Source organism: Calliphora vicina, chromosome 1, assembly GCF_958450345.1.
Source record: "Calliphora vicina chromosome 1, idCalVici1.1, whole genome shotgun sequence".
Lineage (NCBI taxonomy): Eukaryota > Metazoa > Arthropoda > Insecta > Diptera > Calliphoridae > Calliphora > Calliphora vicina.
The window spans coordinates 4119632-4147392 of NC_088780.1; the positions used below are offsets into that span (position 1 = coordinate 4119632).

General features: G+C 28.3%; 1 protein-coding gene across 2 annotated transcripts in view; it reads left to right on the forward strand.

Annotated features, from left to right (window-relative positions):
• Nucleotides 1–676: 676 nt before the first annotated feature.
• Nucleotides 677–27761, forward strand: part of crb (crumbs) — a 34488-nt gene continuing 7403 nt past the window's right edge. Inside the window, exons 1-7 of one of the 2 annotated variants that reach the window (XM_065498755.1) lie at nt 677–1178; nt 4486–5319; nt 22629–22748; nt 22821–23045; nt 23738–24727; nt 25876–26085; nt 27002–27516. In XM_065498755.1, coding sequence (XP_065354827.1) covers nt 4713–5319; nt 22629–22748; nt 22821–23045; nt 23738–24727; nt 25876–26085; nt 27002–27516 — 2667 coding nt within the window. In that variant the 5' untranslated portion in view covers nt 677–1178; nt 4486–4712. The remainder of the gene's footprint in view (nt 1179–4485; nt 5320–22628; nt 22749–22820; nt 23046–23737; nt 24728–25875; nt 26086–27001; nt 27517–27761) is intronic. The other variant, XM_065498756.1, reaches the window with a different exon arrangement.

A 27761-nucleotide genomic window follows, 5' to 3' on the forward strand; every position in this document is an offset into this window, starting at 1 on the left:
AAATGAATCACTCTGCTGATCAATAAATTTTGGTATTTATATGGTATAATTGGTTAAAAAAAATTTGAACAGAATTAAAACTTCTTTATACTTAACTTTAAATTATTTACCACAACTTACCACGCTCTTGCCTTTGTTTAGTGATCGTTAGTCAAGACAACAACCTCATTTGTATATAATAGTTAACAGTAAATGGTAAAAGTATCCATCAGTTACTACAACCTATATCTTAACATTACCTGTATCTTCGTTACCTGTACACAAACATTAAACACCTGCATTCGATTACCGTTTTCATATTGAGGTACATTTGTCTCTTTCCCCCAATGGATTTACCTATTCACAAAGCATAACTATGGTTACACTATACCAACTACTTGGCCACAATTCGCTTAAACAAACGCTTACAAATCCATTTGTACTATAGATATCTCATTCTAAACGTTTTACTAGAAGAATCAGCAGTACTCTACCCACAACTACAACTACCACTATTATTATTAATGCCAACACTAACAACAACAACAAGCAGATTGCATATATACACGTAATATACATGGTCATTTAACCAACTAACTAACGTGTTAGTTAGCGCAAACATTAATTTGTATGCATGTGAGTTGTTGTTATTGTTGTTTTAGAGTCTAGAGTCTTTTGTCGTTGTATTAGTAAGTGGCTGACTGGCTGAACTGACAGCCTGAGTTTTTGTTAGCAAATATTCAGTTTACAATCTGTTCTCGAGCGTAATTGTTGTTTAATTTTCAAAAGTGCCACAGCCGGGATTTAAGCGCGACATTTTCAAAAGCCCCTTGAGATGGCTAAATACGTTGAGTGCAAGTGTAAGAGAGACAACAAATTTTTATGAAAATATTTCAAACAAAAAAAAAATTATAATATAATTTTGTTGTTGTCTTTATATGTAAATTGGATAAAAAAAATTAATAAAACAACTTGTGAATAAGTATCTTTCTGTTTAAGGGAAATGAAAATTGAATTTTTAATAATGAAATAAAAAAAAATAATGAAATATGTGCGAATGATACTTGAATCATTAAATATTTAAGCAAAGAAAAGACCAAGCGCAATTGTGTTGCGTTTTGTACATAATTGTGAATAAATTAATAATATTAAAGAAAATAATCATAAAATATTAAGTGGTAAATAGATAGAGTACGTACGTACGTATCTTTATAATAAAATATTAAATGAATTAAAATGAAAGAAAGTTAATGTAATTTGATTGTAAATTGGTAATGAGAAAATGAAGAATAAAAGTGGTAACAAGTAGATTTTTTTTTCTTTATTTCTTAAAAGCAAGAACAACAACAACAAGCAGCAACAAATTATGGCCAACAGCAAGAACTTTAAAGGAACTAACTAAATAATTATTTATACAAAAAGTAATTAGTACAAAAATAATATGAAATTCAGAAATGACTGTTTATTATCATAGCTGTAAATTGTGAATATTTTTATTCAAAATATTTCCAAAAACTTAATTATTTTTGAATTTTAGTTATATTTGAAAAAATAAATTTATATTGAAATCATTCTATATTATTCAAAATGGGATACTAATTAATATATATCTATTCAGAATATAAAGCAATAAATATTATTTGATTTAAATAGAATACGATATTAATATATTTTACTTAAAAGTTTTGAATAAACATTCATAAAATTATACTAATATTATTTGTATTTTAGTAACAATAAGTTGTATTTTATTCAATATATAATGAATAGATTTTAAAATATTTTAATCAATATGAAAACATGTAATTATTTTCAAATTATATTTTTATAGTAAAAATTAAATATTAATTTAGTTTATTCAACTAGTTATAAATGAAATAATATTTTACTTATTCGAAAATTTGTTGATAGATTTTATTCAAAGCAATTTTCTTTGAATAATTTTATTTCTCCAAAAAAAATAAAAATATTTAAATATTCAACAAAAAAATTTAGAATACTTTTATTCATAGAAATTTTCTTTGAATAATTTTATTTGTGAAAATAAAGTCAAATATTTTAACAAAAAATTTTTGAACAATTTTATAAAAACATATTTTTGTGTGTGAAAATGAGCTCGGACGATGAAGATTTTTCATTCGATGATTATGAAAAAGATCCTTCGTTTGCTATGAAAAAACAAAAACAATGCTCAAAAATAATTCAACGATAAATAGCCCTAGGAGGAATGCCATGTCAGACGATCATTTTGAACAACTAGTTACTTTAAAAACAGTTTTCAAAAATAATTCATGAATTTTGTTCTTCACAATTTAAATTAATAATAAACCTCCAATTGAAACCATAAATCTGTGTTCATATTCTAGTGATAATCAATGATTAAGTAGTAGTTTTTAAAAATAGAATACTAGATACCAGAGAATTAGGGTCTGAAAAAAATTTGTAATTCGTTTTGAAAATAACTTTTTCAACTCAGAATGCAATCAGAAGACATTTTACATCAGTATTATTGTGAAATAAAAATATTCTTTAACATTTATTAGAATTATTTCTATTCAGTAATTTTTGGAAAAATAAATTTATTTGTTTCTAATTTGTGAGAAATAAAAATATTTCTAAAGTTTTATTAGAATTATTTCTATTCAATCATTTTTTGTTTGAATAATTTTAGTTTTTTGTGTTTTGTTTGAATAAATATTCCAAAGAAGTTAGTTGATTTTTTTGTATCTAAATGAAATAAATTTAAATTTTATTCAACTTTGTTTTATTTGAATATATAAAATTTTACTATTTTCTAAAAAAATATCAATATAATTTAATTAAACTAATATAAAATGATTATATTTATAATTTAATTGGTTTTAAAAGATATAAATATGGATACATTTAACTGTAAATATTATTAATAAATTAGACAAATACTTTATTTAACTAATAAATAATTTGGAAAATAAATATTTATAATTAGAAACAAAAACTAAAATTATATAAAAAATATTTATATTTTGTATTTTATTCACAAGTTACAGCTATGTTTATTATACACTTTGATAAACATTTAAAGGAATTGTGTTTGAATGGAGTCAAAATAATAGTGAGAATGTTGCAAAAGTTTAGTTTGTTTTAAAATATAATTTCTAAATTCTACGTACATAGTTTTGATCTAGATGAGCCAAATCAAAGAATAGGACCAAATTCTGTTTATTATCATATCAAGCGACAGATCTTTGAAATGTGCATCGAAACCAACCTTATAAGAATTTTATATATTTTTATGGATTTAAGTAATATCAATTCTACAAAAAGGATTTTTTCGTCATTCACTATGTTTGAATTCTAATGGATTTTATATAAAATGTCAGTTCAGTTTCATATGGGCAATTCCATATCATCGTACGTGACATTTGTACGCCTATAGAGTGGAATAGATTTTGCAAAAATAAGAGTATCTGAAAAATAATTTGGTCTTTATGTTCCATTCAGAGGGTACTATATTTGAAAATAATAAAAAGTTCATTCGAAACATTGTTGTCCAAAATATCGAGCGAAATAAGGGTATATCGTACGTGACATAAAACGGAAGTAATTTTAAAGTATATGTAGAATTGCGAGAGGCAAGTTTCAAGGGTTTTTGGGTTTTCGGTCGTGGTAGTCATTCTCATGGAATTGCCCATATATAAAATTGTAACTCAAATTTTGAAGCTGGGCGATGGAAATATACTTGAACTACTGATTTAAGGCTCATTATTAATTATGATATGTTTGGTCATAATACTTTAAAACATTATTTGAAAATCTGGCTTTTAGTTTTTTCCAAAAATAATTGGAATTTTTTCGATAATTGTTCGTTAACAATATGGTAATATTTTACCTCAGGTGCCAATGAAAGTCAGATAAGTGTTTTTTTTAAGAACTAAACCTTTTATTGATATAGAATGTGGAGCATAAAACGTTTTCCCAAAAAATGAAATGGCTCTCAATCGATCTGCTGGAAATTACAAATTTCTTTTTTAAATTGACCGTCAATTGTATCAATAGTATTAAATAAAATACCATTTCAAGATCTAATTATAATTATGCTAATATTGTACAACTTGGACGAAAGTGTAGTTTAAATACTCATTAAGATACTAATGTATTTTCAGGAAAAAAAACATAATTTCCTTCCAGAAAAGAAAACGGCATAAGTTTTAAAGAAAGGATTTTATGTATAAAAAAAAGAAAAAATCATTAGAATCTGAAAAACTTTTAAAAAAGATCTAATTAAAATCAAATGTTTTAATTCCTTTAAAGTTCTTTTTTCTTGTCTTGTCATAACCAAACTAACAACCAGTTCTAGATGAGAAAGTGTAACTTTATTTTTATTTTATTGTCACGAATAGAAAGAAAGAAATTAAAGTACTTACTTATTTACAAGCTTGTTGAATGTTGTATCTGAAAATGTAAAACAAAAAATTCCAACAAAAAAAAAAACATTATTAACCAAAATTAACCTCAATTTTATAGAAAACAAATTCATTTTTGCATAAAAAAAATACTCACACCTATAAAATAACTAACATACACTTGTGTGTGTGTGTGTTTGAGCATGTAAAACCAATAATTAACAAAAAAAATATAAAAAAACTTTCAAAGCCTTAATGATTTAAAACAACAATAAATACAAAGAAAAATCGTTAAACATTCCTGGGTTGAGAAAAACAAAATAAATAAACGAATAAACAAAACATAAAATGCAAACGTCATTAGAATCATTAACGTCATTATTAGTATTGCCAACATCATTATCATCATCACCTTCGGAAGCAGCAATGCAACATCAATACAAACAAAAACAACAGCAGCAGCAACACCAACAACACTCATGCAATAATAACAAAAATAATAATAATAATGAACATCAATCACACAAAAGAATAGAAAAACGAAGAACAGCAACGAAAACGATAACAGAACAACATTTTAAAACAATTCCTACAACAACAGCAGCAACAATGTCGACGCCAAAGTATGCGTCAGCAAATGTACAACAAAATCTACCAACTACAACAATATTAACAACAGCAGAAGAATCTACAATAAGAACAAAAATAGCCGCAAAAAATGCATTAACAAAACATTGGCGGCACAATGATAACAATACAAATAACACAACAAATTCAACAACTACCAATTCGAATAAAAGTTCAATCTCGAATATAATGAGTAGTAATCAAAGTGATAAGACTGCATTCAGCAGTTACGCCACCAAAAGATCTATTCCCTGGTCCCATAACTCGTGTTCAGCTGGTCAACTAGTACAATGGATATTTTTAACATTATTAATTTATTTATCAATGGGTAAGTTAAACAGAAATCACCATTAAATAATATGTATTACTAATTGTAATTACAAAACAAACAAACAAAAAAGACAGATAATAAAAACTCAAAACTAAATTACCAAATAATACAATTGCAAACAAACAGTCATACATAATACAAAGCCATATTGTGGTTTTGAATTTCAAAATTGAAAAAAAAAATACTTAAACTCCTACACCTAAACTATTAAAATAGTATTTTTTGTTTGTTTATTTATTAAAAAAAATATCTAATATCTGTAAGATGAGCGAAGATTAATTTCGTTTTAATTGTAGAAAAACAAACTCTTACACCCCAAACAGCTGAATTTTTTTCAATTATTTTTTATTAATACTTCAAAATGAAATACATGAATTCAAACTTAAAAAATAATATACAATACAAAAACAAAATATTGCAAAATTTACCCAACCATTTAGTTTTTAGTATGACAACATCAATCGTTTAGTTTTGGTATCTGTAACTGGTAGAGAATGAATTGTTTATAAGATACAATAATCTTATCTTTACTTTTTTAATAGATTTTTTTTGATGTTGTTGTTTTTGTAAACAGTAAATTAAACGTTAATATATTTGGTATTGAATAAACAATAGGGTCAAGATTTTCGTGTGTATTTTCGATAAACCGTATTTAAAAAAAAATTATATTATTTACTTACCTAGTTACTGAATTCCTTTTTTAGCATTTATTCTATAATAAACTAAATAAATATTGAAAATAACAATTAATAAAATAAATAAGAAGTTTTTGAATATTGGCAGAAAATTATATTTCAGTTAAAATTATTTTTTGAAGGAATTTAATGCCGATTAGCTTGGATTTAGGCACCCGAAGTATTGGGTTTTATAACAAAATTATTTATTTTTGAATTTGTGACATGAAATCAGTTAAATCCGATTCTATATTCCCGGTATTTCATAAGAAATATATAACATTCTAATTAACCTGAACTTAACTCAAAGCTGTACTAGAATCTGAACTAAAACTTAAGTTAGAATATAAACTAGTACCTAATCTGGAACCTCAACTATAATATGTACTAAAAACTTAACTAGAATTTACCTAAGACCTGAACTAGAACGTAAAATACAATCTGAACTAAAATCTGCACACAACTAAACTTGAACTAGAATCTAAACTATAAACTAAACAAGAACATAAATTAGAACCAAAACTAAAACCTAATCTAGAAATTGAACTAGAACTGAACTAATCTACAGTTGAACTAACCCCCATTTTCTCAATATCGGGTTATCGTTTTTCGTAACTATAATCCTCCAATTAACACTTTTTTGGTATGAGAACTGTCAGTTTATCGTCACGATAAAAAATAACCGGAGATTGAGAAAATGGGGGTAAATCTAATTAAAATATTGATTTTTTAACCCAACTCTATTATTTTATCTTAAAAATATGTTTACTAAAGCAAATATTTGCCAAACCCTACTTGAACTTGTTCGAAAATAAAAATTTCAAGTAAAATATGAAAAAAAAACTTTTGATTTTTTTTACAAGTCTTTCGTTGTTTAACTTAGTTTCAAAAGTTCTAAAGAATAAATTCTTAATTAAATTTTCAAAATCAAATTAAATATATCCTCTTAATAATTCCATTAAACCCTTTAGCAAGAATTAGTTCGTTGTCTTAATTCCTTAGTTCTCCAAATGTAATGAATGCATTCGTTAAAGAATTCAATCTTTATGAAATTAATTCCTTATTGAATCAATAAAATTTTCTTTACAAAATTGCTTAACAAAATATTTTAAATGATTCAATTTGTTTGCAATTCAAATCTATTAAAAACCATACAAAAACTAATTGAATAAAGAAAAAATATTCAATTCAATTTGTATTAGATTTGAATTAACAAAAATTTAATTATTCAAAGCTTGAATGAATTTTGTTATGAATCAATTCCATTATGAATCAATTCAACGATGAATGAATTCTATTTAAATAAAAGTCTTTGAATGAATCTAAAGAATTAGATTTTGGGAATGGGTTTATGAATGAATGGCTGACATTTTTTTTTATTTAAATAATTAGATTCTCAGCTTTTTTTCCATATTGGTACGAAGTTTTTCATATATTTTGATCCATTTTAAAACACATAAGTTAGCTATTAGCAATAATGGCAAACATTTCTCTTCCACAAAGATTTCATCGCCCTAGATCCAGAATATATGACCAATATTTTGATGTGTTATAAACGCAATGACAAATATCTTTTAGGTGGTGGATATAAAAATACACACCATACTTTTCTATCCCACGTGACAGCTAAACATTTTCTTAGTAAAATGTCATGTTTTAAATAATTTGATGCATAATGTTTATCATTAACATTAAAACAATTAATAAACTTTTAATTGTATTAATAATTAAATACATACATAATTCATAAAATTACTTGAAACTAATGTCAATCTTAATAATTTGCTTCAAATTTCGATTATTTTATAAAAACTTTTCTATTGTTTTGTAACTTGTATAACATGTTGTTTGCGGTTTGGCATATTAGTTCGGAAAAAAACAATAATATATTCACCAACTATCAATGATTTAATAAAAAAAAATTAAATTATTGTCAATAACAATATCAAATAACATTTGCACCTTAGATTAATTTTTAATAGCTTGAAATATAAAGATATAAGTAAGTACTTATGAAATATAATGTATTAGAAAATTATGCATAAAAAGGTTTTTTGTAATAGGAGTAGTTAATGTATTTTGTGGTTAAATCCGTATTAGCTAGTGAAACTGTATTGTATAAGTGATTTATCACATTATAGGAATTTTTTTAAAGAATTTTTATGAGTTAACGAGAAAAAAAACTCTTATAAAATCACGTTTTATAACAGTTTAGCGCGACAGCAAAAAATAATAAATAATTTCCGATTTATTCATACATATGTATAATATGTATATTATTTATTATTTAAGCAGTAAAAACATTTAAACAATTTATTTATTATCAAATTAAAAAAAATATCTCTGAGAAATCAGTGATCATAACTGAAACGGGTTTCAGTTTCTTAGAATTCAAACAAAAATGTTAATAAAAAAATATTAAATTAGAGGTAGTAAATAACATTTTCACACGAATACTGAGATACATATGTACCTCCACGAGATACATACATACGTATTTAATATTTACCCATGGAAACCTTAATAGATTTTAAACATGATGAGATTTTTACAAGTCTAATAAATAATAAAAATATTTTTTAAGCAACAACAACTAGTAAACGAAAAGAGTCATAAAAGATACAGCAAACAGGCAGCAAAGTGAAAATTAATCTGCGAAACATTTTAGAAGATTAAATCCCTTAAAGTGCGATTAAATGTGGTATTTCCCAAAAACACAGTCACTAAATTTTATGACGATCAGATAGATTACGGTTGAGGAAGATAATTCCAACTAAAACATGTGTACACTAACTGCAGCATGTACGAGTATTTATTATTATTTGTCTAGGTATGTTATTGCAGTTATTAGGAAACTGACACCTAATTAGTATGACTACGTCAGAAGTACTTTGTGAAAGGTACGCAAAAACCAAAATTTAAAAGACTCAATACATACGCAAATTTACCTGTTGTCTTGTTAACAAAGTTTAGTTGTTTTGAGTATTTAAATCTAGAGTTAATAAATCAAAAACCTATTTAAAAACGATTACATAATGTCTTATTCTTATGGCTCTAGACACTTTTTCCAAAGACAGCCAGTCAGCCGGTCATATAGCCAAATTTAGTTACAAGGGAAATGTTTTTTTTATATATTATTTAATATTTAAAAATAAAAACCCACCAAAGCCAGCTAAAGAAGAACTGTAGAAGAAAGCAATAGTTACACACTTATAAGAATTGTACATAGATTACGTTTTATGGTCATGGAACGTACATAATGCGTTGACAATAAAAGTCTTGCTTTCATAATTTAGTTTTAAAGCATTTCTTGTTTATTTTTTTCTACAATTTAAGTTCTTTTTTGTACTTGTAGTTTGTATTTTGAAATTATATTATTTCAAAAATTCATTATCAGGTTTGAAAAGAACCCTCAACTACTCTTACACACCCATACAAATAAATTAATTCGTAGGTACAAAACAACTCTTTTGTCGGAAAGAAAGGTGTGCGTGCATTGTGGAATATTTATTAGATTTACAACTGTTTTCACAGTAATTGGTTTAACACCAAAATGACAGATGTCAATTTTGACAAATTAACAAGTTTATACCCATATTATTTGCAATAATTTGTTGCAAATGAATTTAAATATAAACTGAAAACGAAAAGTTTATACGCAAGAGCACTCATTACTAATATCAAAAATATTGAATTAAACTTGATATCAACATTTAAAAATACCGCTCATTCTAGGCCTATTATTGACTGAGATATAAATAGTGTAATAAAAAAATGCAAATTATAATAGAAAGAGCAAAGCTTTCAGAATATTAGACTTAAAACAGCCCTGTTGAAATATACATAGAGTCACTTGACCACCTCGCGTATGAAAAATATTTTGAGTTTTTGAGTTAACTTTTTCTAAGGATGAAATAATAGGGCCTAACTTTAAGTTATTACCAGGGCAAGGATTTCTATGCAAATGGATGTTTGTAGTCTGTAACTCAAAATCACTTTTGACAATTTATCTTTACGAATCGAAGAATTTGCAACAAAATGGCATCAATTTGTTGTTGCATATTTTGTTATAAATGCATATTTTTCTTTTAAATGTATTTATTTAGCATATTTTTTTCCATTTTATTGCATATTTAATTTTCTTTTGGATATATTTTTATACCAGCGAATAGTCTAAAGGTATTTTATTCAAAACTTATTCATGTAGCATGTTTAACACATTTTTTACATCGAGTTGCCGAAGAAATTGGATCTCAATTTGAAGATATAGATTTATTAATTTCCAATGAAAAAAAGTGTTTTTAAAGGCACCATCTCGTGTTGCTAAATTTAACCCTTTGCCTGTCCCCATACAACAAACTTTTGCCGTACGTCCAAAGTTTTTTTGTTAATTGAAAAATAATATAAATTGTGAATCATATTTGATGCACGGACGTGTGAAAGAAACTTGCTGTGCATCATATGTGATGCACTTTTAGGCCGAGTGTCATTTTTAGTGCATATTTTCTTTCTTTATAATGCATATTATAAGCGCATATTTTTAATTTTTTAGTGCATGAAAATCATTGCCTTGGTTATTAACTATTAATTTCAAATGATATTTAAATATGAATTTTGAAATTTATCAGCATGAGTTGGAAAAAGTATTTTTACGAATATTTTTAGAATAAATAAATATATAAGTTTGTAATTTCTACAATATTTATCTGTAACCCTAAAAAGTATATATAATGTGGATCGTTTAATGATATCCGTCTGTTGCTTGATATAGGTTTTCAGGGTGGTATCAAGCTATCGGATATATTCGTAAGAATTTTGTTATTGATAATCATGACTGACATAGAAGCAAACAAACTCGATATATTCTACATATTTTAAATTAAAATTAACGTAGTTTTAAATTTTTTCTCAAAAAATTATTTTACCTATGATTCAAAACAAATATATTAGTTTTATCTTATTTGATACTGTTTGATCTTACACACACTTGTAAGAGTAAATGATGTTTTCGAAATACAAATGGAGCAAAATTTTAATAACAAATGCAATCAATATTGCAAAAGAAAACCCTAAACATTTAAAATCAAATGCTGAAAGTGTTTTTAGCTTTATTTGAAGCAAATACCAATCGGACAAAAAATTTAGATTGTCTTTATAATGTTTTACTGACGATAAAGCCAACATCTGTGGAAAGCGAAAGAGTTTCCTCGGTGGCAGGAAACTTTGCCACTAAACTAAGAAATCGGATGTCAGATGACTTATTGAATGCCTCAGTTATTTTGAAAACTGATTTTTTTTAAAAAATAGTTCTATAACGAACATACAGTAGCCCAATAAAGTCTACATACAGGAAATATAATTGTCTTACTTTAATTTAAAGCATTTTGTCTAGTTTTTTTTAATGAAATGTATAATAATACACGTCTTATGTCGATTTTAGCAAAAAAATATTATTAGTGTTATTGATTCTGAGTAAAATAATGAAAATTTTATTTACTGTTACGACTACTTTTTGGTAGGCGTGGATTTTAAGTTTCAAAATATTTTGAAAATTAAAGCCCAAAAACCAAAAAAAAATTTCGTTATTTGACTCAGAATCAAAAATTCTAAAAACTGTGAAATTTTGGACGTGATAGGAAATGTTGCTAAACCCGACTTAAGTGATGTTGTTTTAATTCTTTTTAGCATGAATTTATTTTTTTAACAAATATATTTCATTACTTTTAACTTACAAATACTGCTTTCAATACCATATTATGGTTGAGGTGGAATTATAATATTGTTGGACACAATAATATTATGGTTGTGCTATATTTACCAACTATGATTACCAATGAACAAATAATTATAACAAGTGGTTTAAACATAATCGTATTGAGCTTTCAATACACAGAGAAAACAGATTCGTGATAGCAACCGAATTTGTTGCCAATCGAATCATTCGGTTGCACATATAGAATATTTCTGTTCTGTCAACAGAAATTCAGTTGATAAGGAAGAATTTCGGTTGAAGCAACCAAACTTTTGTTACGCCTTCCAAAATTTCGTAGTCACAACTGTAAAATTCGGTCACTAAGGTAGAATCATTCGATTGGCAACAAATTCGGTTGCTATCACGAATCTGTTTTCTCTGTGTATGATTGAGCTACATCCATATGATCATAACATCTACAATGTTTTGCCATAACCATATTATGGTTGAGGGTGAATCATAATATGGTTGGACACATAATCTTATTGTGTGCACGAATTGGCTGGAATTAAAATATGGTTGGATCCAACCATAATATGATTGTGCAACAGTTATAATACCATGTTTTTACATAACCATATTATGGTTGAGGTGGAATCATAATATGATTGGACACAATTATAGTATGGTTGTGATTACCAATAAACAAATAATTATAACAAGAGGTTTAAAAATAATGGTATTATGATTGAGCAGGAATTCAAATATGATTGGTTCCAAACATAATATGATTGTGCTATAATATGATCATAACAGCTACCATATTTTGACATAAACATATTATGGTTGAGGTGGAATCATAATATAGTTGGATGCAATCATATTATGGTTGTGCTACTATTTTATACTTTGATTACCATTATAACAAGTAAGTAAATTATGGTTAAGTAGGATCTTATTACATTAGTCATATGCGAATCATAACATAATTTGACATCATACATACTTAAATTCCTATTATAATATGACGCCTTGTTCGATATAAATTTGTGAAAAGAAGGTGTAATTTGTCTGCTTCTAATGTAAAATATGTCTAAATTTCAAAATTCTTTGGCGTGACGAATATTTGTGTTTTCCGTAATAGAATAATGCTGATAAACCTGCTTTCTCAAGCTTAGTTTTCAATAAACAAGATTTTCCATTTAAAATATTTAATGGATTATTTATCACTTGTCGGATAAATAATTCTGTACACATTTCAAAATTAAATAGCATGACAAAAAATAAAGTCTTTCTAAATGAAATAGTAAGCATACTTGTACCGTTACTTTAAATTTAAGATAAAAACTTCTTTTAATTTTAAACACATTTAAATAACAAGCATATTTAATTATTAAATTCTTTGATTTCCCACAAAACTTAAAATTCACTTAACTAACTTACTAGTGTAAAACCCACCCTTTTTTCCATTGCAAGTTATTGAAATATTTGAAAATTTGTTAGTTTTGAAAAACTAATTAAAACACACTTGTTGTTTAAGAATGAAATGCACATAAATTATTTTAGGGAATGATGATGATAATAACAACCACAAAAACAAAGAATATAATAATCATGATGGCCTGTTGAATGTCAAAAGTAGACACACCTCCTAATACATAAATGAATTTATTAGACGGTTACTCTACTAAATATAACCAAATACTCGTATAAATAATAGAATATTTACACGTTAAAACAGAAAAATAATAAAATAAAATCGACCAGGCATAACCAGCCAACTAAAAAACTAAAACCTGAATTTTACTCATCTACACTTTACAGTTTTTCTCAATGAACATGTTACAACCTTAAGTTCAGGTTTAGGTTTACACCTTTTTTCTCTCGCGCTTGTTTTGCTTTCAATACTGCTGCTGCAACCAGCTGCAAGAGGGAGGTAGGTGGATTTTCTTTCAATGTACCGTTATAATATTTATGTTTAATTTAATATTGATTTCAAATGGAAAGAAAATAATAATAAATTAATAAAAGAAACCAAAATGAATGTGGGTGGGTAATGTGAACTTAATATACGCTACAAATTAGTTTTTTTTATAAGAATGAATAATGGATTTATTTTTTATCTGCTTACTTCTTATTCTTACATACTATTTCTTAACTAAAATTGACAATTTGACTTACCTAAATGAACATTCGCGCAACTTTCTGGAAAGTGTCTGGATGATAGGTATCGGTTTGAATTCTTAAAGTGCCGCTGAATCACAACGATTGCTCACCAAAGCTTATGGTGAATGTATTCCATCGGTTTCAATGTGCGAGATATTGTTTGTGCGGTTCAGTAGTGGTAATTTTGACACGGAAGACATCGCCCAGGCCAGCCAAACAAATTTGAAGCTCAAGAATTATAGGCAATACTCCATGAAGATTTTTGTCGAACTCAGCAAGAGCTTATAAAATCATTGAGAGCAGTTTCAAAACGTTTGTGATCAGTAGGATTCATGCAAAAGTTGGGAAATTGGGTACCATACGAATTGAAGCCGAGAGACCTTGATTTTACGATGCTTGAACGCTACAAAAGAAAATAAATTTTCCACCTAATCATTACTTGCGATGAAAAATGGATCCATTACGATAACCCGAAGCATATGAGATCGTATGTGACCGGCCAACCAGTCGAATCGACACCAAAGCCAGTATTTGGTTACTGCAAAATTGTCCTATCTATTATAAGCAAATGAAATCTGGACAGACCGTCAAAGGGAACCTGCACCGAACTCAACTGATTCGTTTGTACCGAGAATTGGCATCGATTTTGATTTTATCTGACTAGAAACTATCAGTGGTAAATTTCACTTAATACATTTAAATAGTTTTTTTTTATATATTTTGATTAAAAATTTTGTATTAGTTCACATAAGTTAGTTACAAACAATAACTATTTGTGTCAAATTTGGGTCTCCTCATTTTAATTTTTTTTAAATGTCAGACGGACGGACATTTGTTTAATTTTTTTTTCTGTTTAGACCGATTTCAATACAAAACATTTCTGGTCAACCAAAAATATTTGGGAAAAATTTCATGTCCCTAAGTCTATCCATCTAGGCCCTATCGTAACTTCAACAGACCAGCTCGAATTTTATAAGAACCCAGAATATATATATTTCGATGTGTTACAAATGTAAGGACAAAATCAATACTTTTGGCGGTGGGTATAAAAATAATGTAAGATGATAGATTTATACGTATAATGATAATGAAAATGTAGAGTCAAATTGAATGTGTAACTATAAAATAAATAACTCAAAATATTGATTTTGTTTTAAAAATTTGTTGAAATACATATGTATTTTAATTATTTAATGGCTTGTGTTCTATTCATTTCGAATGCCAACTAAAGGGGCGTATGCAGCACTTTAAATATATTTCTAATGCGTCATGGTTATTTTTGTTGTTGGTGGAAAAAAAGTACAAAATTTGAATTGTATCTATGCATTCTGAGGGTCTAGAGTTGGAATATCTACAGACATTTATACACATAACAAAAAAAAAAAAAAAAAACTTTGTTGCTTTTGTTAAGGTTACTGAACCGATCGTGCGTGTTTTTTTATTATTATTGTTGTTGTTATTGTCTACAACTTTAAACATTTATTGAGCTTTGTGAGCCATTGTTTACCTTTTTTTGAAGTTGGCTTGTTGTTTCTTTTTTACATTGTTCTCTTTATTTTTTTGTTTTGTCTTTTGTTTGTTACATTCTTTCGTTGGAAAACATAAAAAGGGAATCTATTGTGGTACTGCTGAAGTACATAGGAAACTGGTTCCTCTATAGAGTAGTTTTTTCCATTAGTGGTGTTTTTTTCTGTATAACTTTTTTTAATGCTGCTTCAAAATCTGTAATGTAAACATAACCATGTTTTTTTTAAATTTTTTTATTGCTGTTACCGTTCTCAGGGTAAAAGAGACCAACAAACAAAATGTTAACGAAATATGTATGAAAACAGAAAAAAAATAAGCCAAACACAAATATACGGTTAAATCTCTTATCATGCATGTTTTTAGTTTTATTTTCACGTTAAAACAAACATCGAAGCAACACATCTAAAAAAATGAAAGATGGGAATGTCTTTCGAGAAATGAATGTTGATTCTGCTTAAAATCACAAAGACATCAACGCGGAAAAATCATGTAAAAACTCAAACAAACCAGAAAACTAAATAAAAGTACAAAAGCGAACGGAATCAAAAAAGTAGAATAAAATTTTGTGAGCAAGAAACGATTAATCATACAATTTTTCAGTTTTGTTATTTTCAATTTTTATTGTTGTTTTGTTATTGTTATTCTTTTTTAACCTAAATTTTTCAGACAGCCACAACATCTTTGAGTTCAATATGAATTTTGTTTAACCTAAAAAATATGTACATAATATATTTTTGAATAATATTGAGATTTTATCTCTTAAGTAGGAGGAGAAAAGCTGCTCTGTGTCTCTTATGTTATTTTATCTTTAATTTACATACATAAATTAGTTTCCCTAATTTTAAAAAAAAAAAAAAATGGAAATATGTATTAGTTTAAGCCTAATAGATTAATTCCTTAAAAATGTTGATAAAATAAAATATTATAAATGAATAAAAAGATTTTATTAATTTGAAATGGAAATTTAATGGTTAAACTGCATAAATTCTTCCTTTATAACCTTTACAATTCTTAGCTAATTCTCTAATTCATAATTCCAAAACTATGTTATTTTTTAAGTTTCATTTCTTAATACCATTTGACACGAAATCACGTATAAAAACTTTTGCTGTAACAAAAAAAAATTCAAATGAAAATAAAATTTTCAATTAGAAAAAAAAACATTACAAAATAATTTCACTTTTTAAAAATAAATTAAAAGCAAAATCAAACAAAGAGAAACTATACGACTATAGTAATTAAGTTAAAAGATTTATTAAGATTAATAATGAAAAAATATATATTTTAAATGCTTTTTTTTTTGCTCTCCTACAATTCGTTATATTGTTTAATAGTTTATTTTAAACAAAAAACACCAACTGAACAAGGTTTTCTTCTTTCTTTCAATGTTGTTCGAGTTAATAGTGATGCAAACAACATTTATTTTTTATTTATTGCATTTGTACCATCTTCATCTCAATACAATTCATGAATTCGATGTTACAATTGTAACAATTGCTTCGTACAGATGTACGTATGAATATAAACATCATTTGATGTATTTAGAGCAGTACTAATTTAATCACCAAAGGTGAGGTGATGGTAAAAAATAAACCAAAAATTATAGTCAGTGAAGTATAACTAACACGAATCTCCATTTCTGTTACTTTTTTTTGGTATACATATGTACTAACATTTTATTAAAAAAAATTACTTATAAATTATTGAGAAAGTTGTTGAAAATATTCACGCATTACTTGGTAACAAACAAATTACATTTATTTATAATTTGTCCAACTGTTTAAAAAAAGGAATAACCAAAACATTTCAAGTCATTCCAACAAATTACCATGAATTGTCAATATACTATTGTATTAAAATTTATTTAAAATTTTTCCAAAATGAAAAATTATTGTTTTAAAATTAATATGTTCACAACGTATGATTAATATTAATTGAATAAATTAATAATTGGCATTGTGGTGCCAATTCAAAAACCATTTATTTGACACTTGAAACAAATAAGGTAGACAGACATATTATATTCAAAGAGTTAATTCTTAATTCAGTTCAGTTGCATTCCATTAAAGCTTTCATTAAGACTTAATTCATAGGCTAAATTCCTTAAAATTTTAAACGTATTGAATTCATTCCTTTAAGAATTCATTCTTTTGATAATTAATTCCTTATTGAATATTTAAATTTTCTTTAAATCAAATCCATTACTAAATTTTAAATTTTCAACTCGAGAAGTTGTATCAAAAACTGAGGTGTATTTTGAATTGAAAGATTTTTTCCACTAATTTATTTGGTTTTTTACTTTTGGTACGTAAAAAAATTAAATGTGTTTGTATTATTCACACAGAATCATAGATAGAAGAAATTTTAAATTAATGACAACTGAGCTGACAGCTTATTACTTAAGCAATCAGTAGTGCAATGGATTGCTACATATGGCAATTGCCGTCTACACATCGCAAATTTTATGGATGTAATCAAATTTGAGAATTGCGGCAATAAATATTGCTACGTGGAGACAGAGGTAATGATTAAGTCGCACGACCGCAAAAACAATTTTAAAATTTTTGTATGAAAATCAGTCAATGTTCAAGTAATTTTTGAGTGTTTTTTATATAAAAGTTTTAAAATTGTTTTCCGGTCGTGTTTCTGAATCTTAAGATTCATTCAAAGGCTTTGCGTTCATGTTTCTAAATCAGGTATTTAGTTTATTTAGGGAGTGATTTTATGGAATGAATGGTTGACATTTTTATATCCACCACCAAAAAAAGGTATTGATTTTGTCATTCCGTAACATAATAGCTAGACAATTTGGAATGGAATTTGGCTGAATTAAATCATCTCTCTCGACAAGGGCGTTTACACTCATAAATGACTGAATTACATCAACCAGCGAACGAATTTAAAAGAGATAAATAGAATTTATATATCGCCAAAAAAATATACACTAATTCTTCAGAATTGATTCATAAATTAAACAAATTTATACGAGATTGTTATTATTTTAAAACTTTATTCAATATTCATTATGTATACATATTTGGAAAAATTACAATCTAAATAATGTTATATCTCATTAAAGCTAATGAAGTTCCAAGTTTAAAATAAATCTAACCAGTATTTTTAAAATTCCAAACAACATTACACATGTTTGTTACAACAATTACATCTGACTTTAACTTAAAGAGATATGAATTATGGAAAATTTAAATAAATTCGAGAGTTATTAGAAATTCAAGATCACTAACTTTAAAATATCTTTTACAAGATTTTCTAACGAATTTTCAAATGATAAATATTTCAAAAAAATAATCCACAAACAAGTAAGAAAGTACAGTCGGTCAAACCCGACCATATGATACCCTACACCATTCTAATTATGGACCAATCGCAATAAAATTAGGTGGCATGACTTCTGTATATATATAAATTATTTGTGTTTAGTTTTATTAAAATACCAACATTTTTAAGAAATCTACACTCATTAAAATGATTTTCGGAAGTGAACATTATATGGGAGCTATGACTAATTATGGACCGATCATCACAAATCGAGTTTATCCTGAGCAGATTGGTATACTTTAAGGTGGGTGTTGGGACATTATTTAGGCATGTTACAAACATCAGCACTAACCAAATATACCCTCCCCACTATGGTGGTGTAGGGTATAAAAAGTCTCTGAATATGTAGACATGAGTTAATTTCATTATACAACACATAAAATTTAAAAATGTTACATTAAGAACATTTTTATGTAAATTTATGATTTGATTTCTTAATTCAAATGACAAATAATAGTTTTTTATTTAGCAATTAACCCACAAAACTATTATCGATTTTTCTTGATAAATCCTACATTTAAGAATAGAGAATACAGCTAATACGTGAGAATTAAATCACATTAAGTGCAAAGTGTTTTACTCATTTAATTAATTTGTTTTAAACCAAATTTTGATTAATACAAACAGCGACAGCGTTTACACTAAACTAAAAGTTAAGTTTTAAAGGTGACATAAGTCAACACACGAATACACTATTTTTCTTATGCATAAACCCACTAATATAGTAATTTAGTTCAAATATAAGCCATCATCTAAATTTACCCTCAGTAACACAGAGTAAATGCCAAAAAGAAATAATTGAAGAAATAGAAAAAAAGAAACGTTTTGTTAACATGGACTATTAGACAAATCAGCATTAGTTAAATAATCACTAACTAAATGTATGGAAATACAAACATGTTTTACTTTAGAAATGCTATGAAATAGCAACAAAAAAACCTCATTGGTCTAGATTCGCACTAAATGCAAATGTTGCTACCACAACTGCTGCTGCTACTGATCGATGCCCTCAAAACCGACAACACCTTTTGCTGCATGATACTGGTACACACACTGAATGTACGAATATTGTTCACAAAAAAACCAACAAATATTACTTGGTCAAAAGTCTAAAGTGCTTAAAAAGAATCACTACACTATACACTTGTCTTACTTTTCATTATTTGTATGTATTTTGTATAGTTTTTTGTTTAACTTTTTTTGCCATTATAATAATGTTTATAATGTTAGAGGCAAAATGTGACCAACTGTGGACGCTAATAAAATGACTGCAGATTTTCATTTTCATTTTTAGACATCCATATCGTAATCATATATTTTCTCTGCGCTCTGGATGTCTATGATTGCAGCAATTATGAAATGTTGTTGCAAAAATAATCTCATTATGATTGAGCTGGAATCCTAATATGATTGTGTTACAACCAGCACATACACTCCGGTTCACTTATTTAAAGGCACTAAAAATTCCATATTCAGCAGCCTGTATCTTCTGCAATTTTAAACCAATTGCATAATTTTAAAATAGAAATGGAAGCTAGACATCTTGAGATCTAAAAAAAAATCATGATAGTAGTGGTTTCTTAACTAAAGAACTTTTTTTGTGCAATTTATAAAAAAAAGTCAAAAAATTTGCTATTTTTTTGGTTCACTTGAATAAAGGCACTTTAACTAATTTTAATGAAAAGCAGTTTTTCTTGTTTTTTTTAAATTTATTTTACTTTATTTAAGAAATTAGTAATGGGTACAACCCCCTTTGTTTTTAATAACTTCAAATATACGTGTTTTCATTGACAGATAAAGAGAATGTATGTAATCCAACGATATTTGATTCCAAGCATCCTTAATGGCCTGAATTAGTGACTGCTTGTCATCAAATTGTCTACCTCCTTCATAGACCTTACGAGATAACCAACCCCAGACATTTTCGATAATGTTTAGATCTGGCGAATAGGGTGGCCAGTCCAGAATATTAACATTTTGGCTTGCAATGAACTCCTTTACTACTCTGGCGGTGTGTATAGGGGCATTATCCTGTTGCAATATCCAAGATATGGGACCAAATAGTTCACTGAACTTCGGAAAAGCTGATTCCAATAACGTTTTATAGCTTGCACCAGTCATTTTTGCACTTTGAAATTCAAGATCAATGGTGCCATAGTACGTAATAGCACCCCACACCATAACGCCGCCCTCTCGGCTGTGATGTCGGTTCAAAAATCGCTTTTCTTTGCGCAAATCATGGAAATAATAGTTGTAGCCATCAGGCCCATCCAAATTAAACTTCTTCTCATCCGTAAATACAACGGTTCTCCAGTCATTTACATGACCTCTTTGCTGCACATCCCATACCATGTAGTCTCTTGCGAATTGAAGCCGCTTTTCCTTACGAGGAGCATTAAGTGGCGGCTTTTTTTGTAATTTCAGGTATTTAAGATACTCACAGCTCTTAATTACTCTGCGTATTGATGACTTGCTCGCTTGCACTCCAGCTTGAGCTCTTATTTTTGACAAGGATAAGGCAGAATTAGAAGCAATTCTGACGATTTTTCTTTTCTCATACGTAGATAAAGACAATGAAACCCTTCCTTTAAAATTTTTTCCATACCCCTCGGGGTCCTTGATGTAATTGTCGACAACTGTTGGGCTTCGTCCAATTTTTTTAGCTATTGCGCGGTTAGAATATCCTTCAGAACGGTAAACATCGATTTTAGTTTTTTCCGATAGATTTAAAATTTTTTGTTTTGCCATTTTGACTCGTAAAATGATTAAGATGTAATAAATTGTAATAAACAAACGCTCGCTACAAAAAATCATCGCTTACTTTAAAAATAATAAAAAAAATAATAAAGTGCCTTTATTCAAGTGAACCAAAAAAAAATAGCAAATTTTTTTACTTTTTTTATAAATTGTTAAAAAAAAAGTTCTTTAGTTAAGAAACCACTACTATCATGATTTTTTTTAGATCTCAAGATGTCTAGCTTCCATTTCTATTTTAAAATTATGCAATTGGTTTAAAATTGCAGAAGATACAGGCTGCTGAATATGGAATTTTTAGTGCCTTTAAATAAGTGAACCAGAGTGTACATTATGGTTGTGTCGTTGAACCATAATATTATTACCAAGGGATTCAATTATGGTTAAGTTGGATCATAGAATGCTACATATTAGTAATATTATGGTCATATAATTTGCAAAAACCATAAAATCCATTTATAATATGACGCAGTGCGATTATTGTCACCACAACCATATTTTTTCGTCTTAATTAACTAAAATAAAGCAATTTAGTTTTGTCAAATTCTGTTTGCAGAATGGGGCTAATAATATTTCGAAACAAAAAACGTACTGCCAAATAATTGCAAATGTTTTACCATTTCCGTCCTATTACCGTTTCAAATTGGTCCCATTAAGTAAGCGTGTATATGACTTATTTGTCCATTTAATGTAACATGAATCTTGAGGTATTTCAAAAAAATATACTTACAATACAAAAAAAAATAAAATGTAAAAAAACATTACCAGTTAATGACCGGTACAAATTGCACTGATACTGGTGCTAGAAACAACAACAGCCACCAGCAGATTTAAAACAAAATGTATATACTAGGTACATCATATCAAAAAACTGAAACAAAAAAAAAATGAGGAAGTACTTAAAGTACATGAACACCACAACCTATTCGTACTTAACAATCTTACATACATATATTTCACTTTTGACCTGGTAAAACGATTAGTAACTGGTACTTATTCCAAAGATTTCATGTTATAGTTCAACAAATATGCTAGAAAATGGCAAAAGGGTCATAGATGTAAAATGAAAGTTGAACACAGAAATGAACTTTCCCCAACATGTTTTAATCTTATACTTATTTGACATTATTTTCTTTTTTGTTGTATTTTTGCAGATTCCTCTGGTGTCTCAGCTACATCCAAAGAAGCATATTTCAATGGCTCGGCATATTTGCGTTTGTTGTCACCCATGCCCATATGGGATCATTCCGCCATAAGTTTTCGTTCATGTCGCGGTAAGTCATTATACATATATTTCATTAACTTGGAATTTTAATAAGAAATGTGTTTTGCTTGTGTCTCTGTAGGTGGTGAAATTTTAGCTCAACAATACAATAAAAACTCAATAGTAATCTCTGTGCTCAATGACTTTTTGCAAATATCACTGGCCGGCCCGGCCGTCATAGGACCCAATAATCGTGTCGATGTGAAATATTCGTATCATTTGCTAGACAACAGATGGCATACGTTACAATTCAAATATGAGTATGGCAATTTATATTTGTATATTGATCGTGAATCGAGGATATTTGGTAAGTTTTAAACAAATTAATTCTTAATTCAATTTTCAAATTCAAATTAAATATATTCTCTAAATCTTTCTATTCCGTATTGAACTCTTTCCTTTGTTAATTCAATATTTATAGAATCATTTAAGTTTTCTTTAATTCAAATCCATTACAAAATTATTACTTTCTTCAAATCAAGGCTATTATGGCTCAAGACAATTTTTTCTTCAATTAATTTTGTACATGCTTGAAAACAAACACAAATTTAATTAAGAAATAATACTTTTATTCAATTTGGATTACATTTGAATTCACAAAAACTGAATCAATCAAAGGTAGAATAAATTCTTTTATGAATTAGTTCAACAATAAATGAATGAATTCTATTCAAATTAAAATATTAAATAAAGCTAAAGAATTTGTTTGGTTGGGAATGGTTATCTGTAATTTTGAATTAATGGGTCGATTATGGATGGCAACCGAACTTCAGTTGCGTTGCCAGAGGACAACTACAAATTTCTGGTTGCCAATTTAGCAACAGAAAAGATGTCAGTTGCCATTCGTAATACCATTTAGGCAACTGACCACGCAACTGAAGTTCGGTTGCCATCCATAATCGACCCATAAGATTTTAGGGAATGTAACTGAAATATAACTAAATATTTAATTCGAATTTTAACTCAAAATAATTCTATATCTTTTTTATATATTTTTAGCAAACTCTACCTATAATAGTCAGTTTTTAACGAATCAGGATATTGGCAACGAAGCGGCCATTTTAATATTGGGCAACTCCTTTACCGGTTGTTTACAAGATGGTCCCGGCCTACAGTTTATTAATGACTCGATGACTGTACAGAATGCTGTATTTGGTCCATGTCCTTTGGGCAATGGTCCCTGCTCAGATCATGATATACCTTTGAGAAATCAAGACTTTTGTGCCAATGATCCCTGCATGGGTCATGGCTTGTGCATTTCTCACAACGATGGCTATGAGTGTCGTTGCACTGCCCGCTATTCGGGTAAAAACTGTCAAATGGACAATGGCTCTCCCTGTGATCGCAATCCCTGTTCAAATAGTGGCACCTGCTTTGAAGACAGTCGCGGTGATTACCAGTGCATTTGCACCCCCAATCACACGGGCAAACACTGTGAAACGGAAATCAATATAAATCCCTTGTGCCAGGTTAATCCATGTGCAAATAATGGTGCCTGCGTTGTAGCGCCTGGTAGTTCGAATATAGAGTGTGAATGCCCCAAAGGTTATGCCGGCACGCAATGTGAAATTGATATGGATGACTGCGCCTCGCAACCTTGTCAAAACAATGGCAAATGCATGGATTTGGTCAATGGTTTTATATGTGATTGTGCCAATACTGGTTTTATGGGTCCTTTGTGCCAGACCAACATCGATGAGTGTGAAGCGAAACCCTGCCACAATGGTAAATGTTTTGACACCAACGGCTGGTTCATATGCCAGTGCTCTGATGGCTGGGGAGGAGAACTGTGTGAAAAGCCCATTAGTTGTCAAACTCAGCAGTGTTTGAATGGCGGTACCTGTTTGGATAAGCCCATAGGTTTCCAATGTTTGTGTCCTCAGGGTTTTTCGGGTGAGCTGTGTCAACAAGGTCCACCTCCATGTCCTCAATGTCCCATTGACTCGGAGTGCATAGGAGGAAAATGCATATGCAAGCCAGGAACTTCAGGTGAGTCAAAGACTTTCGCTTCATTAACATAATATTGTAACATTTTTAAATCATTATAAAGGGTGTTTGGTTCTAATTCATTGGTATTCTGAATAAATGCCCCTGTTCTGTAAATCGAGTGATTTTCAAAAACTAATAATTGGTAAACTGATTGATGTTCGGTAAATCCCATGATTTTGTTCATTAAAACAGGGCCGAATTACCGCATTCGATATCTAGCAAGAAATTTATTAAATTTTATCATGCGATCACGAATGCTGTAATTCTGCCCCAGGTCTTATTATTTGAGAGTTAAATGAGAAAACCATGTGGATTTGATTTACAGAACAAAAAACTATGTGAATTAAAAATTAATTCCGATGCGGTTTATTGAACAGGGGAATTTTTTAAGCAACAAATCACTCGTTAATTTTGGAGACCCCTATAATTACAAGTGATTTGTTGTACAAATTTTTTTTAATGGCAAAATGCATGTGGTTTAAGGTTTTCTTTTCTTATAAAATTTATTTTTTGGGTTGTGGTGTTTTTTGTTTATTCTTTATCTCATTATTTTAACGATTTCTAAATAAAATACTAAAAAACACAATAAAAAGCTTCGCAAAAATATAAGCTTGTGGCCACAAATTGTGAAGGAGGGGAAGGAGGAGTAAGAGGAGGCAAAAGTAAACGCTACATACCACCAGAGTGGCTAAAGAAGAAGAGATGTGAGCTTAAATTGAGTATGTCTAAAAAAACTCCTTAAACAAAAACATTCATAATTGTTACTACTACTATTATTATTATTATTATTGTAAATCATAATAATCTTTGTTGTTACACGTTACAAATTAGTTCAGTACGGTTCAAACTCAATTTGTAGGCAGGCTAAAATTAGTATTCGAACACCCTCACCTTGTTGCTTGTTTTAAATATTTAATCAGTCAGGCCCCATTTCACATATAGAATGGGGCTGATTTAAAACCATATCCATCAGCCAAAGCTTTATTTTACTAATTTTAAAATCATTTTTCATATTTTTTTGTTGCTTTATCCATGTCGTTTTATTGTTTTGTTGAAATACCCAAAATGAACAAAATTTTAATATTTATGATTTTGGAAATTTTGCGAAAATTTTGTATAATTTGATGATGATGTTGATGATGTAATAGGCCCTATTGGCCATTGTTTACCGATAACGACAACAACTACAAATATGCCACCCATATCACCCAGTAGTGCTACCTCCGCCCTTGTAAGCAATCAACAACAATCCCGATCAGCTCAGTTGAATGCATGTTCCTCTGATAAGTGTCTGAATGGTGGCACTTGCCAAGGTTTTGCCACCAATTACACTTGTAGTTGTGCTAGTGGATACAAAGGTTTGGATCTAATTGACATACTTATACTTTCTTTTCTTTCTTTTTCTATTATAAAAAAAAATTTAATGTATTACTTAAGTATGTTGAATGTAAGATTGTAATAATATGTAGATTAAACAAATTAAAACTAAATCTAACCTTTAAATCAGAAATAATTATAAAAATTTATAAACAACTAATTTAACGTGGCAAAACTATAATGGATTGCTTCTGTAATTATCTTATTATTTGGTTTAATTGAATACAAAAAAATAACATTAATCAGGAAAAACCAGAGCTTCGAATTAATTAATCAATTAAATCAATTTAAGTTTAATTCGCTGAAATCTTAATTCCGAATTAAACATTTCAACAAATTATTCCTTAATATCATTCCCAAAATAACAAATTGTTTAGCTTCATTCAAAGGCTTTTATTTAAATATAATTCTTCATTCATTGTTGAATTAATTCCTAATAAAATTCATTTAAATTTATTTAATTTTTGCTAATTCAAATCTAATACAAATTGAATGACAATATTTTTTCTTTATTCAATTTTATTTTTGTTTTAATCATTTACAAAATGAATTTAATTATTTTGTAAAGGATTTGAATTTAAGAAAAATTCAATGATTCAATAAGGAATTAATTATATTGAGAATTAACTCTCAAATGAATGAATTCACTACGTTTGAAGTACTAGGAAGCCTAGGAATTAATTCGTAATGAATTCTTTAATGGAATAGTTGGAGAAAAAAATTTATTTGATTTTAAAAATTGAATTTTAAATTAATTCTTTCGAACCTTTGAGATACACAAAAAAAATTAACTTGTTTATTAGTGAGTGTACTTGATTGGATTTTGTGTTATAGTTTTGCCTCTTAGCTGAATTTCATTTGAAAATGTTACTAATTCATACCATTTCCCAAATCCAGGCTTTAATTGCGAATTGCCCTCTAATGATGTCTTGCCTTCGAGCATACCCTTGTCAGGTTGCAAGTGTTTAAATGGTGGTACTTGTTCTTTGAACGGCACCCATTGCTACTGTCCGACTGGCTATTCTGGTGAACGCTGTGAAAAATTAGAAGCATGTACGGTGGCCAACTGTCAAGAGCCCATGATATGTTCTCAAAATAAATGCATTTGCCCGGAAAACAAAATCTGTACTGTGTGTGCTACACAACCTTGTCGCAATGGCGGTGTTTGCTCCGATTTACCCAATGGCGATTACGAGTGTAAATGTCCAGCTGCCTGGACTGGTCGTAATTGTATGAAGGATGTCGATGAGTGTCAGATATCACCAAAAATATGTGGCAATGGAATTTGCAAAAACGAGGAAGGCTCCTACAAATGCTACTGTACTCCTGGCTTCACGGGCATTCACTGTGATTCCGATGTCGATGAATGCTTAAGTCATCCCTGCCAAAATGGAGCAACCTGTCATAATAAGGTAAGTTGGCATTTTGAGCGCTATTTAATGAAAACAATTAAGGGGTGGGAGGGAGAGTTTTATGTGATTGTGAGAGAGAGAAAGAAATTATAATATTAAATCATTATAGTTGTTTTTCTTTAAATTTGGAAAGCATCGGATATTAAGACAAGTGAGTTGTTAACAAACCCTCAATTAATGTCCAAAATACCCTCAATTAAATGTGTATGCTAAATCTTTTCCCAGCAAAACGTATGATTGCTAGA